Raw genomic sequence first — 15,670 nt, 5'->3', positions numbered from 1 at the left:
TCCACTAACACTACTTATCTCTTACTTTTTTCCCGTCTCTCTTACCTTTTTCCCTTCTCTTCTCTCTTACTTTACCAATTCCACATTAAAACATGTGTCATTCACAATGTGTCCTATTTTTCGTGGACGGAAGAAATATTATTTTTGTCCCACAATAAGAGTCACATTTTGTCATTTCGACCAGTCTCACAATAAGAGTCACATTTTGCTTTTACCATAAATGGTAAGTAGGTCCCACATTCCACCAACTTATTCCACTCATATTTTATTATAAAACTAATATATATAAACAAGTGAGACTCATAGTCCACTAACTTATTCAACACACCTTTCTTTACATTTCTTAAAACGCGTTCCCCCACCAAATGTGACTCCTCTTACGGGAAGGATGTAGTATTAAATTTATTTATTCATAAAGAAATAACTTTGAACCGATGTGTTACTTTTACAATGAAATAAAATTATACTATCTCCGTACATGAAAAATAGTCTTAATAGTGAACAATATGAGTATTAATGCAAAAATAGTAAAGTAAAGATTAGATAAAGAGAGTGAGATTGGAGTATTATTAGTGAAAAATTGAATCCTCCTCTTCAGTTTAAGGCTGACAAACCGCTCGGATTAGGTCATTATCGGGAAAACTCAATATCTATAGAACCTAATAAGGCCAAACCCTAACCCAACCTTAAATCTTCGGATTATCATCGTGTCCCAATTCATTAATTTTGTATGTATTTGTTGTGCAGATTATCATGTCACATTGAAAAATGTCAGCATCACCGTTAATGTTAGTAAGTAGTTACTATACAAATTAGTTTGACAAGACACGATAACGACCATAACATGTGATACTCCCTTCGTCTCACAAAAATATGGACATTTGGGACGGCACAGGAATTAATGCATAATTGGTAAATCAAGAGAGAAATAGAAAGAAAAAAAGTAATTATTGTATTATTAATGGAGAATAAGGCCCAAAGATAAAGAAGTTACTAAAAATAGAAGAGGATATTTTTGTGGGACATCCCAAAATGGAAAATGTCTTTATTTTTATGGGACGAATGGAGTATTAAAGGATTAAAACTTGATATTACACTATAAAATACTCCATTTGTACTATAAAAATACAAACTGTTTCAATTTTGGTTTGTCCCATAAAAAAACACACTCCTATTTTTGGTAACTCATTTCTCGCTAATGAGGTGGGCTCCTTCTTCAATGCTCCCATTACTCTTTCTTTATACATCTCGCTACTTTACTAATTGTGTACTTTATTAAAATCGGTGTCGGAAATGAGGCAAGGAGTGGTTGACGGAAATGGAAGTAGAGAAAGAAAACGAAAGAGAGAGAAGGGAAGAAGATGATTGTGAGCCTACGAAGAACTGTAGGAGTGGTTCGGGTACGGTATATCGTATTGTGAGTGTCAAAACACTATACCGATACCGTACCGAAAGTTACGGTGTGACAAAACACTATACCGATACCGTACCGAATTTTCGGTATACCGTAAAATTCGGTAGAGTAGTTTTTGATACCATTACCATACCGTGTTTTCGGTATACCGTACCGCATTTCGGTACACCGTACTTTTGCGGTATACCGAACTGTGGTACGACATACCTTTATATCTATAATATCAAAAAAAATCTATTATACCCAAAATATGCACAAAAATAATTCTATTTTTTTTATTTTTGTATAACAGGGAATTCTATTTTTAAATTTTAGTATGAATATAAAATAAATATTATATATATATATATATGTTTAAATATATAAAAATCAATCGGTATACCGGTATACCGAAGCGTCGGTATATATCGAATATTGGGTATGCCGATAAATACCGGTATACCGAAGATTCGGTATACCATGGTATACCGCAGTATAGGAAATCTAATACAGTTACCATACCGAAAGATTCAGTACGGTAACTACGGTATACCGAAATATCGGTATTTTTTCGGTACGGTAAGTGCGGTATTCCGGTATTTTGGTATAATTCCCCAGCCTTATGAAGAAGACAAAGGAGAAAATTTTAGATTTAATATATTTAATGGGCTGACTTAGTTCAATTTTATGTATTTAAGTATTTGTAGAATTTTAATGGGATGGAGTTTTTTAATGCATTATTTTTAAATTCATATACTATTACTATTTTGGTTTAGTTTTATTTATTAACTGTTTGTTTTAATTAGATGTGTAACACCCCTTACTCGGTTAGTTTTAACCGAATAGGTGACGTTACCTTTCGGTACGATCGATAAACAAAACCTGCCTATTTTTTTTCTCACAGAAGATTTGCCTGCCGTTGGATGAGGGAGGCCTCGGCATCCGTCGTTTCCGCGAGGTCGTCAAAGCTTTCAGCATCAAGCTCTGGTGGAGATTTCTCGCGCAGGATTCACTTTGGGCGCAGTTCACCATGCGCAAGTATTGTTTCCATGCTGGTCGCGCTTTCATTTCTCCTTACTCTGTGCATGATAGTCCTATCTGGCATCGTCTCACGGACATTAGGGGTCAGGTTCATGGTCTCATTAGGTGGTCCCTAGGCGAAGGGCGGATTAGTTTCTGGGATGACGTGTGGGTCGGGGATCTCCCCCTTAGGACCTATTGTCCGCCCGGGACTGATCTTCCTGCTGCTGAGGTCTCTTGGTTTTGGCGTGATCATACTTGGCATGTTGAAAAACTGCATGATTATATGGCTTTGTATGGTGTGCCTTTGCATGTTTTGGATCTTATCAGGGCTGTTCCGATTGAGGTGGGCAGGCGGGATGTGATGCGATGGAGCCTCACTGGCGATGGCGAGTTCTCGACGGCCTCAGCCTGGGAGCTCATCCGGACACGGTCCCCTAGACATTTCGGACTTCGCATGGTTTGGAATGCTGGGCTGACCCCTACCATCTCTGTCTTCATCTGGTGCCTCCTCCTCCAGAGGCTCCCTGTTGAGTGTTATGTTCAGGCCCGGGGTATCTCTCTTGCATCCAAGTGTCTCTGTTGTGTCTCTTCTTTCTCAGTCGAGTCGTTTCAGCATTTGTTTGTGTCGAGTCCTCTGGCGAGATCGGTTTGGGATTACTTTGATGGCTGGTTCCCTTACATCAGCACACACATTCACACGTGCACTGACATTGCACATAGATTAGGTTTTTGGTGGAGGTCCTCTCACAGGGCCACCGCCTTGCACATCAGCTTCGTCATTCCATGTTTGGTCTACTGGTTTATCTGGACGGAGAGGAATAGCTGCAAGCATCGCGGCATTTCTTTTCGTTCTTCGCATGTTATTTGGCAGGTTGTTCGGCACCTGCGGATCTTGGTGGCGGCAGGCGTGCTCGTCCCCACTCATTGGCGTGGTTGCTCTCCGGCTGTTGACTTCATGCCTTCGATTCCTCCTCGCCGGCGAGTTCTGAGGTCCCTGCAAGTGCTTTGGCATCCACCCGACGATCCTTGGGTGAAGCTGAACACCGACGGGGCCTTTACTAGCTCGACGGGACAGGCAGGCGGTGGGGGAGTGGTTCGTGGCTCAGACGGTTCTCTCTTGGGGGCCTTTTGTACGCCTCTCGTAGCTGGGTCGGCCTTCGAGGCGGAGCTTTTAGCTCTTCTTCACGGGCTGCCACTGGCTATGCAGTTCTCCTCGCATGTCTGGGTCGAGATGGATGCGGCAGCAGTGGTCGCGGTGTTCACTTCAGGACGCGGAGGAGCAGCGGATGTGAGACATCACATGGCTCACATTCGTACTTTGCTCGCACAGATACAGTTCATGTTCTCTCACATCTATCGAGAGGGCAACCGGCCAGTTGACTTTCTGGCAGGTAGGGGGGTCCAGACCCCTGCCATTACCTTCTTTGATGCGGATTCAGCGCCTCGGTATTTGAAGTCGCTCGTCAGGATGGACCAGTTGGGCTATCCAAACTTCAGATTCAGATATCGAGATGGATGACTACTTCACTTGTTTCGTGGTTTTGATTTATGGTTTTTTGATTTCCTTTGGATTTGGCCCGCTTTTGGCCATCCTCCTTGTTTTTTTGATGTATTGCTTTGATATGTTTATTTTCTCTTTAGTTAGATGGTTAGTACCCGGTCTGTGGGGATACCATAGTAGCTTTGATAGCTCTTGTGTTTTGTATCTCTCGTGCGGACCGAGTCACTTTTGGGCTCGTCTGATGTATGTTCTTTTGGTGATTTTTGATATTTACAGGTTGGGGGTCCGCCTTAACCCCCCGCCGTGATGGTGTTTGAGGAAAAAAAAAACACTATCATAAAAGTAACTAAACCTGATAACATAACTATTTACTACTATACATAACAAAATATTGATAACTTGCTTCGATAATTATTTACATCCCCATTAGCAAAAGAAGGTTATAACCTTACATTTGTAACCCATTTATTTACAAACAAAAGATAACCTAAGCATGCCACGTGTAAACTCCAACTTTACCAGCAAAAAGGGGGGGTAGTGACTTGACACGTGCTGCTGCCAACTAGCGAGTTCACTCGCTTCTATACTCTGCAAGAGGGAGAAGAAAGGGGGGTGAGCTTCGAAAAGCTCGTAGTGTAATCGCATTCCAGAATAAAATCTCTAAAACTTCAGTCTATATCACTATCACAAGAAAACACTTTATTACCTGGAATGTCGTACAACACATATTCAATTTATATTGGCATCAATATACAAGTTCAAAATAATATCACCAAATATTAGCATTCATAAATGTTTGAGTCATTTAAGATCACATATATCACTTGCAAATAATCAACACCTTCATCATGTACAATCACACTATCATATTTATCACGTAATACTTTCAATAATAACTATCTACCATCAACATAACTATACTATAAGAAACATAACTATTTAAAGAATTCAAACCACCAAAAGTATTATTTCTAAATCAAAAATCACATTCAGCACCCAAGTTATGCTTAGTGATGGACACGGGTACACGGACACTATAAGTAGCCCGATGGGGGCGTCTATCATGTACGTCCATATCGGACATTGTAATCTCTCAGATGGCCTATTGCAAGGAAACTGTCATATATTACCCATATAGGGTACATGTCAACTATCAACATATCATATAGACCATCGCTTCGGTTATCCAGAAGACGAATGATCAAACATGTGTGCAGTACTGCTGTCCTATGGCATGCCAACTATACCATGTGATTCACTCAAGCAATGGGGCATAACGCAACTATTTCATATCAACTTTCACATTATTCAACACATATAACTATTTAAATCACTTTGCATTTCATAAGAAATACCAAACAACAATTTCAATATCATCTTTTCTGTCACTTTACCTTGAAGTATACAATCCACACAATTATTTTTAAGTTCTATGGCATAAGCATACGAATCACACAAACAAGTAGTAATATTTATCGAAGTTAAAGGAATTAAATTCTAGAACACGCGTACACTACTTGTACACGTAAAAAAACGCTATTACTTGCTTATTCAACCATGGAGGAGCCATTTTCCCTTATCGCTTGTGCTTGCACTCGGTTCACCTAATTTTTCAAACAATCACATATACAATTTATAAATAAACACTTAAAGCACAAATATGGAAGCCAAAATATCACATCTATCTATCTCCCTTTTAGCATAAAAACCTCTATGCTCAACTTTTAAAGCTTAAAAAATATTGACGGCATTACATCATCTTCATATAATAAACTGACTTAGCTCACCAACACAAAACTCAATGTGTTTCCTCTTCACTTCCGCCGCTTCATCCTTTGCTCGAGCTCACTGGCGACGTCTCTGTGACACCCTACAGGATATTTTGAAATATATATCGAATAAGTGTTGGTTTGAACTTGTATAATATGGGTGTTCTATGAATTAGACTTGTGTATTGATTGCTTTTATGAAAAGGGATTTATTTATTATAAGAGTATACGTCAGAGGGGTTGAGGTGTGACAAGATGGGTGGTTTTTTTATGTATTAATTATTTCTTTTGTATAATAAATACTAATATTTATGTTATTGAATACTACAAATTTTTTTAATCAAATGTGTAATATATTTAATATATATAAATATATTAATATAAAATATTGTATTAAATTATTTAATTATGTTTAGAAAGTTATTAACAAAGTGTTTTGGAGTTAATGTGTAATTTAAATAAATATGTAGGTAAGATTGAAAAAGTAAAAAGTAGGTGAATGTAATATTCTTTAGGGTTTTAGTTTGGTGTAAATGGTTAGAGTAAAATTATTGTTTGATTTGACAGAACTGAAAAAATGAGTTTGAGTTCGGTGTAAATAGTTGAAGAAGGCCTAACAAAATTGTTTCCCTCAATTTAATTGTCGTTCATTTTCCTATTTAATGGCTAATCGAAAAGATAAATTTTACAGTAGTAATACCTTTTAGATGTTTTAGTATTTCTTTCTCTCTCGTACATTTTGATGCCAAGCCTTTTCAAATTACTTTCGTATTTTTTTATAAACAAATGACGAGGTAAACAACACGAGGTTGAGATGAAAAGTCGATACACCCTCCATCTCAGAGAAATAGACTTCATTTCTTTTTTTTTTGCATGTCTTTAAAAATTATTCATATTTAATAATGAAATATTTTATCTTTTATTCCTTACTAGATTATTTATATATTAAAATTTATGATATTCTCAAATGACTTATTACTAAGTCACAGGTGGTTTGCACATTAAATAACTAAAAATTGTGTCTAATCGGAGGAAATCAAATTCTCTTTTCCTATTTTTAAAGCTCAGAGATAAAAAAATTAAAAAATTTAAATCTATTGTGGTACTCATTTTTCATATCCAAATACTTGTCTTGTGGCTATATTTAATGTAATTCTATGACTTCAAAAAATGTGAAGTACATTTTCCAAAAATTATTTTATAGTTCATCTTACTCTAATACTCCCTTTGTCTCACTCGACACATAATTTTATATAGTGTTATTGTCTGATTTAACTGAGGAGGATAAAGTTCTTATTTTTAGAAATTTGTCATTTAGAGTGAGACATCGCAAAAATGAAAATTGTTCACTTAGAGTGGAATGGTGCGAGTATAAGTGGAAGGAGTATAAGTAAATAGAATACTCACTCCGTTCTTTCATAGTTGAGACATTTCATTTCAGCACAAAGTTTAAGAAATGAACATTTGGTATGTTAAGTAGATAGATAAAAAAAATAAGCAAGAGAAAATAGAGAGATTATAATCGGAAAGTGAATAAAATAGAGATAGAAAAATAAGAGAGAACAAAATTAAGAGTGAAAAAATGTTAGTTATTATATGAAATGATTTAATTATAAGAGTGAACTTCAAAAATAGTTCCTGAATTACAGGTTTTTTAGCTGAAAATACCCTTTCGGGTGTTTGGGCAATTCAATCATTTTAAAAAAATTTCTTTAGAGTGTGTCCGTTCATTAATGATTTTATGCAGGTAGTGTCATTGATTGTTTTCTCTCTCTTACCTCTCACATTCTCTTTTAAATATGAGGTAAACCAATTCTCTCTCCTATCTCACTTCCCTTCTTCTTCCTTTGCTTCCTCTACTTCCAACTTATTAGTCTACTATGAGTCTATGACCTTATAATTTTATGATATTAAAAAGCGGACAGATAATATTTACATAAATATGCAAATACGAGCTTTCTTTTTTAGAAATATTGCACAATTATTAATCTATGAGCTTTCTCCTTCCGTCGTCTAGTCTTTCTCTGTTTCTCTATTAACCTATGTTTCTTCTCCGTGGAAATCAACACCAAATTGAGAATTTCAAACTCTCCTTCGATTCCTCAATGCCATTCCCTTATTGACATTTTCCTCCCTCCTCCAAAATTGACACAACTTGCATTCCTTCCTCTCTCTGATCCCAGGCTGCTCGCTATCGAGCAGTGCTCAGCGTCGCTGCTGTCCGGGAGTCTCGCTGTCGTCGTGAAATCCAGCTACTGCTGCCGTCATCCCGCGTTGGAGTTGTCTCACCACAGAACAGTCGAGGCCGTCGATATCTTCTTCCTGGTCGGCTCCGCCGCTATCGCGAATTGCTCACGCCTCAACCAGCACCTCCATCATCTCTCTCTCACCTCTGAAGTTCCTCGTCCGACCGCTCGCTAGCGTGCGAGTCGCCGCCGTCCCCTGTAGTTGCTGGTTCGTTGCCACCGCTGCTGTCCGGTAGATGCAGCGTCGTCATTGTTTCAGCCACTACTGTTGTCGCCGCTACACTCGCCCTTGGTCCAGCCGCACCGCTGCCTCTTCTTCCTTCTCACAGCCACTCAGCAGTCAAACAATATCTGCGTAATTCAGATGACACCGCCAAAAATAATTGCAGCCTCAGACCTTGCCCTTTCTCCCGTAATTGAAGTACAACATTCCATTTTATTCCTTGTCTGTGTCGAGAATTTGCAGAGAGACCAAGAGGAAGAAGAAGGGAAGAGAGATAGATAGATGAGAGAAAGAGAAGGTGAGAGGCAAGAGAGAGAAAACAATCAATGAAACAACTTGCACAAATCAAATAATGAGGTGATACAAGCATAAATAATTAAATGATCTAAAATGCCCAGACCCCTCAAAAGGGTATTTTCATCTAAAATGCCCAGACCCCTCAAAAGGGTATTTTCACCTAAAAGGGGTAAAATGACCATTTTTTAAATACTCTTAATTAAGGGTTGTCTGGAGATATTTTTAAAGTTCAGTAATTATGAGTGAAATAAACTTATAGTCCAATGACTGTTTTTTATGTTCACTCTAATTATAAAAGAAGTTTCCATAATAAACTACTCTCTCCGTTCCATTCAAAATGACCACATTCTTAAGTGGCACGGAATTTTAGGTGAAATATTTGTTTGTGATAGATTAGAGTAGAAAAAGTAATTAAATATTTGAATTTAATTTCAATTATAGAAAATGAACATATAAATTAAGAGAGAATATGAACATTTTAATTGCTACGGAGGAGAGTCTGATAGAACGAAGGCCGTATCATTGAAAACACGAAGAAAAACAACAAAAATGATTTACAAATTATAGATAGAAAGGGGTAACGCTACATACTATTCACAAGACTGTAACAAATAATAATCTCCATTAAATTATTTTTTCCACGTCTCAGCTCAGAAGCCGACTCTCGACGCGCCGACTCTGATCGGCTCCATCTCAAGATTCTCCTTTCAGCAACCGGCCTCGGGCATTAGCTTAGCCGCCGCCGAACTCATCGGCTCCGACTTGCACCTAGTCAGCACGAGCGGCTCGCACTTCCCGTCGGGCGGCAGAGAGCACGACGACCGCGCCGGCTGCGCGTCGTTGTTCCTCTTTGGCGGCGCAGGAACTCGGGGCTTCGACTTCTCCACGGAGACCCTCTTCTTCACCAGTGGAGGCTCCGCATCGGCTTTGGCGGCGGCTCTCCTTGGCCGCTCCGGATGCAGCCGAATGAAGTCGGTGGCGCAAACCCACGTCTCTTTCGAGACCTCCATTGAGAGCTTCGGCTCGCGCATCATCAACAGCAAGCATTCCGGCAATGCCCCCTTTTCTTGGTTAATTTCCTGCTTTTGATCGGCGATTGGATCTGATTTTGGTTCATTCTCTGTTTCTAAAAGAGCTTCAAATGAGGACATATTGGATTCAACATCTTCTTCTGGCTCGATTCTTTCATTATTGGGCATGAATGATTTCTCTGCTTCATTGGCAAACATTTCTTTCTGCACTTGCTCCAGAACTCGAGCTTCGAACACTTCATCGGAGCTACTGGTTTCATCATCATCTTCTTCTTCGTCATGGAATTGAAATGCTACATTTTCATACCTCGCTGCATCGGAGCTAATCCGGTTTGCAATGGCGGCCAATTTGACTGGATCGGATCTGCATCTCATCAGCAGAAGCGCATTTTTCGGAGGTACGGAAATGGCGAATTCATCCTCGAAGCTCCGCCCCTTCACCTCAATTCTGTCGCCGTTAACCTCAATGTCATCAAAAACATGTTTTCTCGGATTCGAAATAACCTCTTCCTCCTCCTCCTCCTCGTCTCCGCCGCACTTGACAGCAATAATCTCCCTCTTCTTCCTCCTCCCGCCGCCGCACCACCACGTCTCACAGCCGCCGCACTTGCAGCTGAACAAGCAGCAGAACTCGCGCAGGAGAGCGGAAAAGCTGGGCAAATGGACCCAGTGGTGGAACGAGGGCTCGGAGGCGCTGCGGAAGCTGGATTCGCCGTTGATACGGCGGCGGCATTGCTTGACCTTCTTCTGCGACTTGACTCTGACTTGGCCGATGCACGTGACTTTGGGAGAGGACGGCTCGGGATTGTCGGCGGCGGCGGATCTCCTCCGGAAGAAGGGGGAGGTTCTGCGGCCGGCATTGGAGCGGGGACGGCGGCGGCGGAAGAAGAAGAAGGAGGAGCGGAGGAGGGATCTAGTTAGGGTCATGGGTGTGACTGAGCAGGAGGAGGAATCAGCAAATGGGAGCATTCAATGTGCATTTTATTTGTTTGTTAATGAGTTTTTTTAGGGGCAGTTTTTTACTGCTCGAGGTTGTTTGCGTTGCCCGACTGATTCATACTCCTTCAGTAACAACAGCGACAGTAACAGTAGCAGTAGTAAAAGTGGAAGAGTTAATACAGCCTAGTGCCACATACTTAGGCTGTCCACTATAGGTCGGATACTTCCAATAGCCCAGTCACCTTTTTTTGTCCACAACCCCAATTTATTTGTCTGCGCCCATAAAAAAAATGTGTCTGCAGCTATAAGCCGGACACTTCCAATAGCCCTGTCACTTTTTTTTGTCCACAACCCCAATTTATTTGTCTGCGCCCACAAAAAAATGTGTCTGCAGCTATAAGCCGGATACTTCCAATAGCCCCGCCACTTTTTTAGCCACTTTTCATTTTATTTCATTTTCGTTTATTTTAAAGCAATTGTAATTAAAATTATCAGAATGTAAATAATTAGAAACCGAGGTAATACTGAAATGTAAAAAAAGTATTGAGACCAAATATTCGTTATATTATGGAACAGGAAAAATTATACAACGAACATTTTATAAAAATACAAATAAAAACACCGCCACCGTCTACTCGGTGGCGGAATCGGATTCCTCCTCCTCTTCTCCGCCGCCTCCCCCGCTGCCACTTGCCCCCCGCCGCATCCTCATACAATCCCAGCTGATTCTGAATCCGACACATGAGCTTGTAGTATATACCCTTGGTGATCGGGTCGGTTGCGGTCTCGTAGAAACGGCAGTTGTTTCATCAACTGCACATCTAGGTTCGCCCTCAAGACCTCGTGGGAACCAGTGGCCATGGATGGCGGTATAGGGGCGGGCTGTAAGATGCGCGATCCAGATGCGGCCGACAAGAGGCGGGAGGCAACTGCAGCCCCTCTAGCGCTTCGGATAGAGGCTTGTTGGCCCGGAGGGCGTGGACGCCTAGAGTGTGTAGCGGAGGGCTCTTCTGTTTGCTCGTCATTGAGGTCGATTGATTGCGAGCCGCTGCCGCTGCTATAGTCCCCGACTATGTTGTGTCTAGTACGCTTCGCCCCAGAAGCTCCTGCTCGCTCTTGCGCACAGATGGCCTTGAATTTCAGACAATGCTCGAGAACGAGATACTCCTCCCACATGTTGAACTTCGGCCAGCCTTCCGTGTTGAATTGGGTCATAGACACCGCCTTCACGTCGGCTTCGCTTCGGCCACTCTCAGCGCTGAGCAGGTTGTTCTCGTATATGCCCGCGAACTTCTTGGTGGCTCTCAGAATCCTAGACCACTTTTTGCGGAGCTGTTCCCTGTCACGCGGTTTGGCGCCTCGAGGTTTGAACTCGTTGTATGCCAACAGGACGCGCTTCCAAAAGCTCCCATCGGTCTGATCGGTGCCCACTATGGGGTCCGATGTGACGGCATCCCACGCCCTCGCCACAGCAATGGACTCCGCTTTGGTGTTGTGCGTGGTCCGTCCACCGTCGGCTGCCGGCGCCGCTGCCTCGCTGCCACCGCCGCTGCCCGAGCCGCCACCGCCACTGTCGGCGCCGCTGCCACCGCGGCTACCGCCTCTTCCGCCGCCCCCGCCGCTGCTTACACCCGCCCCACCGGACACGCTGACTCTAGTCGGAACGGGCGTATCCATGCGTGCTGCCGGCGTATCCGATACGCCCGGACTGAGCAGACCCATCATCGTCTACAGTGCGTCTCGATCTGCATCGGTGAAAGGAGATTGGCTGGATTGGAAAGGGGTCTACGGTCGCGGATGGTTAAGCGCGTCCAGGTTGGGACGGTAATCTCCAAACGCCGAGCGGCTCAAATTCCTCTGAAAAGGTTGGGGCGTGGGACTCGACCTCCACGGCTGAGATGGAGGAGGAGTTGGACTCGATCCCCACAGAGGGGGAGTTTGACGCCAACCCCACGGTTGGGAAGGATACCTGTTATATCCCGATTCATCAGTGCCGGTGATTCGTCATCTCCACCGTGCATTTTTAGAGAGTGAAAACGTAGAGAGTGAATTAATGGAGAGAGTTTGAAATAGGTGTAAAATGGGTGGTGGAGGAGTGATATTTATAATACAATTTTTGAAAAAAAAAATTCCGGGGGACGGCCGGCACGCCTATAGGCGCGGCGAGGCGTGCTCGGCGCGTCCTCGCACTCTTCTCGTCGGAGGGCCTTCCGCCCCAGAAATGGCGTCCGCCTCGAGGCGGACGCTGCCTGCACTATAGGCCGGCGGGGCGGCCGACGCGCCTCCCCTATAGTGGATGCCCATAGAGCATCATTAACGCATTGGGAAGGGCCGCAAATCGCAAGTCCCGACCCGTCCTGCGCGCTGGAGGGAGGAAGGTTGCTGCCTGGGCCGGTCCCAGGGCCGCAGTTGCGGCCTAGGGACGGTCACGGGGTCCGGCCCGGCCCCCCGATGGAGGGAATGGGGACGTGACTGTATCTGCAATTTTTGCATTTGGAAGAGGAAGAAGAGGGAGGAAGAGGAATAAGAGGGAGAGGGAGAGGGGCGACGGAGCCCAATTTCCTTATTTCTTTTGCATTTGGAAGAGGAAGAAGAGGGAGGGGGAGAGGAAGAAGAGGGAGGAAGATGAAGAAGAGGGGCGACTGTTTTCTAATTTTTAATTTTTTTTGAATTTTTTTGCATTTTTATTGTTATAATTTTTAGTTTTTTAGTCTATAATTTATTATTTTTGAATTAAAAATGAATTTCTCGTGTTATAATTGTTAAAACGTTTTCAATTTTTACACGTAAAATAGGTCGAAATTATGAATAGTGTTATTTATTAGTTGCGGCCCGGGTTGTGGCCTGCAGAGTTAGAGCAGTTGGGGCCTGGGCCGCAACTGTAGATGAATGATGACGTGGAGGGGACTTGGGGCCTGAAACCGGGCCGGGCTTAATGATGCCCTTATACATACACTCATTTCCCTTCCGCCTATTTTTGAAATAATATGTTAAATACTCTTTACCTCTAATATCTCATTTTTATAATAAAAAGTAAGTAAGTATGAGTTGGTCGAATGTAGGGTCTATTACCAAAAGTAGTACAAAAGTAGAGCATTCACGATAAGAACAACCCTCCTCATAGCCCATCTTCCGCCCTCACAACCTATCCCCAATTTCTCTCTACCACATCATCAGCCTATCACACATCCCATCCTCAGTTCTCACAGCCTATCCCAGCCCATCTTATAGTCTATCTCTCCGCATATCTCACTATCTGTATATAATTCATTTAAATTGTAAATGTTTATCAAATATTAAAACAACAACAAAAAAATCAATTGGAGAAAAAAACATTGAAAAAACCAAATATATTTCATTAAAATAAAAAATGTAGTGCAATGAGTAGTATATATAGAGGTAAAAAAATTAACGTCGATCGTCGTAACGCTGATCGTAGTATATACGTGGATTTAAGTAGCATTAATTAATCTAAGAGCACCCACAATCGTGCTCTTGCCAACGAGCTAGGTTGTAGGCCCGGCGCCACTATTTCTGCCTGCTCTTAGGCAAGAGCACAACACCCACAGCTGTGCTCTTCCGCAAGGACGAGCACAAGGGTCCCACCATTGTTTTTGGATGCCCAATATCACGGACTCGTGCGATCGAAGTTGCAAGGGGGTCATAGTTGACCTATCAGCCATATTGAGTTGGGCCAAAATCCCCCACAACGAGTTGGTGGGGGGTGGAGGTGGCGCATAGGGCATGGGAACGGGAGCGGGTTCGGGAGCATCGCCGGATGGAGTCGCGGCGCGACGGCGGTTGGCCGCCGCCTTTCTTCCTTCCTTGCGGTCGGCGTTGGGAACCGCTCGGGCCGGCGTCGAGGCTACCCAAGTCAGCTCCGGCGAGTTGGCTAACCACGTCTTCGGAGCCGGCGTCGGATAGGGATACCGACCTTGACCGTTTGGAGGAGCCGCTTGAGGAGGATGTTACGCCTCCCCTATACTTCGGATGCGACCGCGTCTCCTGCCAAATGTTGAGGTACTTGAATGCCTTGTAGTTCATGGATTGATATGTGTTCATCGCGGCAGAGATGACGTCGACCTCGCTCAGGCCGCTCCCCGCCGACCGCTCTTCCTGGAGGTAATACCCCTGGAACTTGCTAATTTCTTCATTGGCTCGGTAGATGGCGTTGAGAACCATACTCTCGTTGCGCTCGATTGTTCCCTCCGACCGGTTTTCATTATACCGGCGATAGATGCACCACCAAAAGTGATCGTCGGATTGGTTCGTGCCAACCTCCGGATCTTCGGAGATTGACAAATACGCCTTGAACAATTGCTCCTTCTCCGCCGGCGAGTACGGTGTGCGGACACCGCGAGTAGGAGGAGTCGGAGTTTGGGAGGGGGCGGTCGACCTCGCTCTAGGCTCGGGTGTCCACCCGTATCGCCCTTCTGGGGCATCTTGGTCGTCGATTGGGTATGGCTGGTAGCCACCTGGAATGCCCGAACTTTGGGTTTGAGGAGGGGCCGAATATTCCTTTTCCGGACTAGGAAACGGTTGTGAACCGAACCAATCGGGGTTCCAACCGTGGGAGCCCGGAGGGTGATCGCCTTGGCCGGACATTGTTATGTTGTATGTGTGGAAGAAAGATTGAGAATGGAGATGAGAGAATGTAGATGGGAATGGAAATGAGAGAATGTAGATGAGAATTGTGTAGTGTGGTGTGAATTTTTTGGTGTGAAAGTGGGGGTATTTATAGATGAAAATGTGTATTTTTGGGGTAAAAAATAAAAAAAATAAAAAGTGGATAGAAAACGGTAAAAAACAGATATATTTATTTTGGGAAGTGGAAAAATATTTTTTTTTTATTTTTAATCGGTTTTTTAATTAAAAACTGATTTTTTTATACAAAAAATAATAATAAATCAAAGGCAACGGTTATGCCATTGCCCAATCACAGCACGACACGTCACCTGCTCGCTGGCACAGACGTGCTCGATGCATCGAGCAGCGCCGTGCCAGCGGCGCGAGCGCAGCGGCAGACAAGGTCTTCCGTGCCGCTTCATCAGCAATTAGCATAGAAAAATGAATTTATCACTATTATTTACTTTGAATTTAGATTGATTTTATATCATATAATTTCATGAAATTAGAACTTTTGTCACTTTTACAGTCAGATCTAAATTCTAATACTCCATAAAACTTTGAAATCTGTATATTATCAAAATTTTCTGAAAAATATGTAATGTTATTGGTTAGAGTAACA

The 15,670-nt window shown here is 42.9% G+C and overlaps 1 protein-coding gene across 1 annotated transcript; it reads right to left on the bottom strand.

Annotated features, from left to right (window-relative positions):
* Nucleotides 1–9,159: 9,159 nt before the first annotated feature.
* LOC121786705 lies at nt 9,160–10,410 on the bottom strand. The gene has a single exon (XM_042185332.1). It carries the CDS (start codon nt 10,408–10,410, stop codon nt 9,160–9,162), a length of 1,251 nt encoding a protein of 416 aa, XP_042041266.1.
* Between the last annotated feature and the right edge of the window lie 5,260 nt (nt 10,411–15,670).

The sequence above is a fragment of the Salvia splendens genome, chromosome 22, assembly GCF_004379255.2.
Source record: "Salvia splendens isolate huo1 chromosome 22, SspV2, whole genome shotgun sequence".
In the NCBI taxonomy this organism is placed as follows: Eukaryota; Viridiplantae; Streptophyta; class Magnoliopsida; order Lamiales; family Lamiaceae; genus Salvia; species Salvia splendens.
This window is presented reverse-complemented; position numbering and strand designations above follow the sequence as displayed.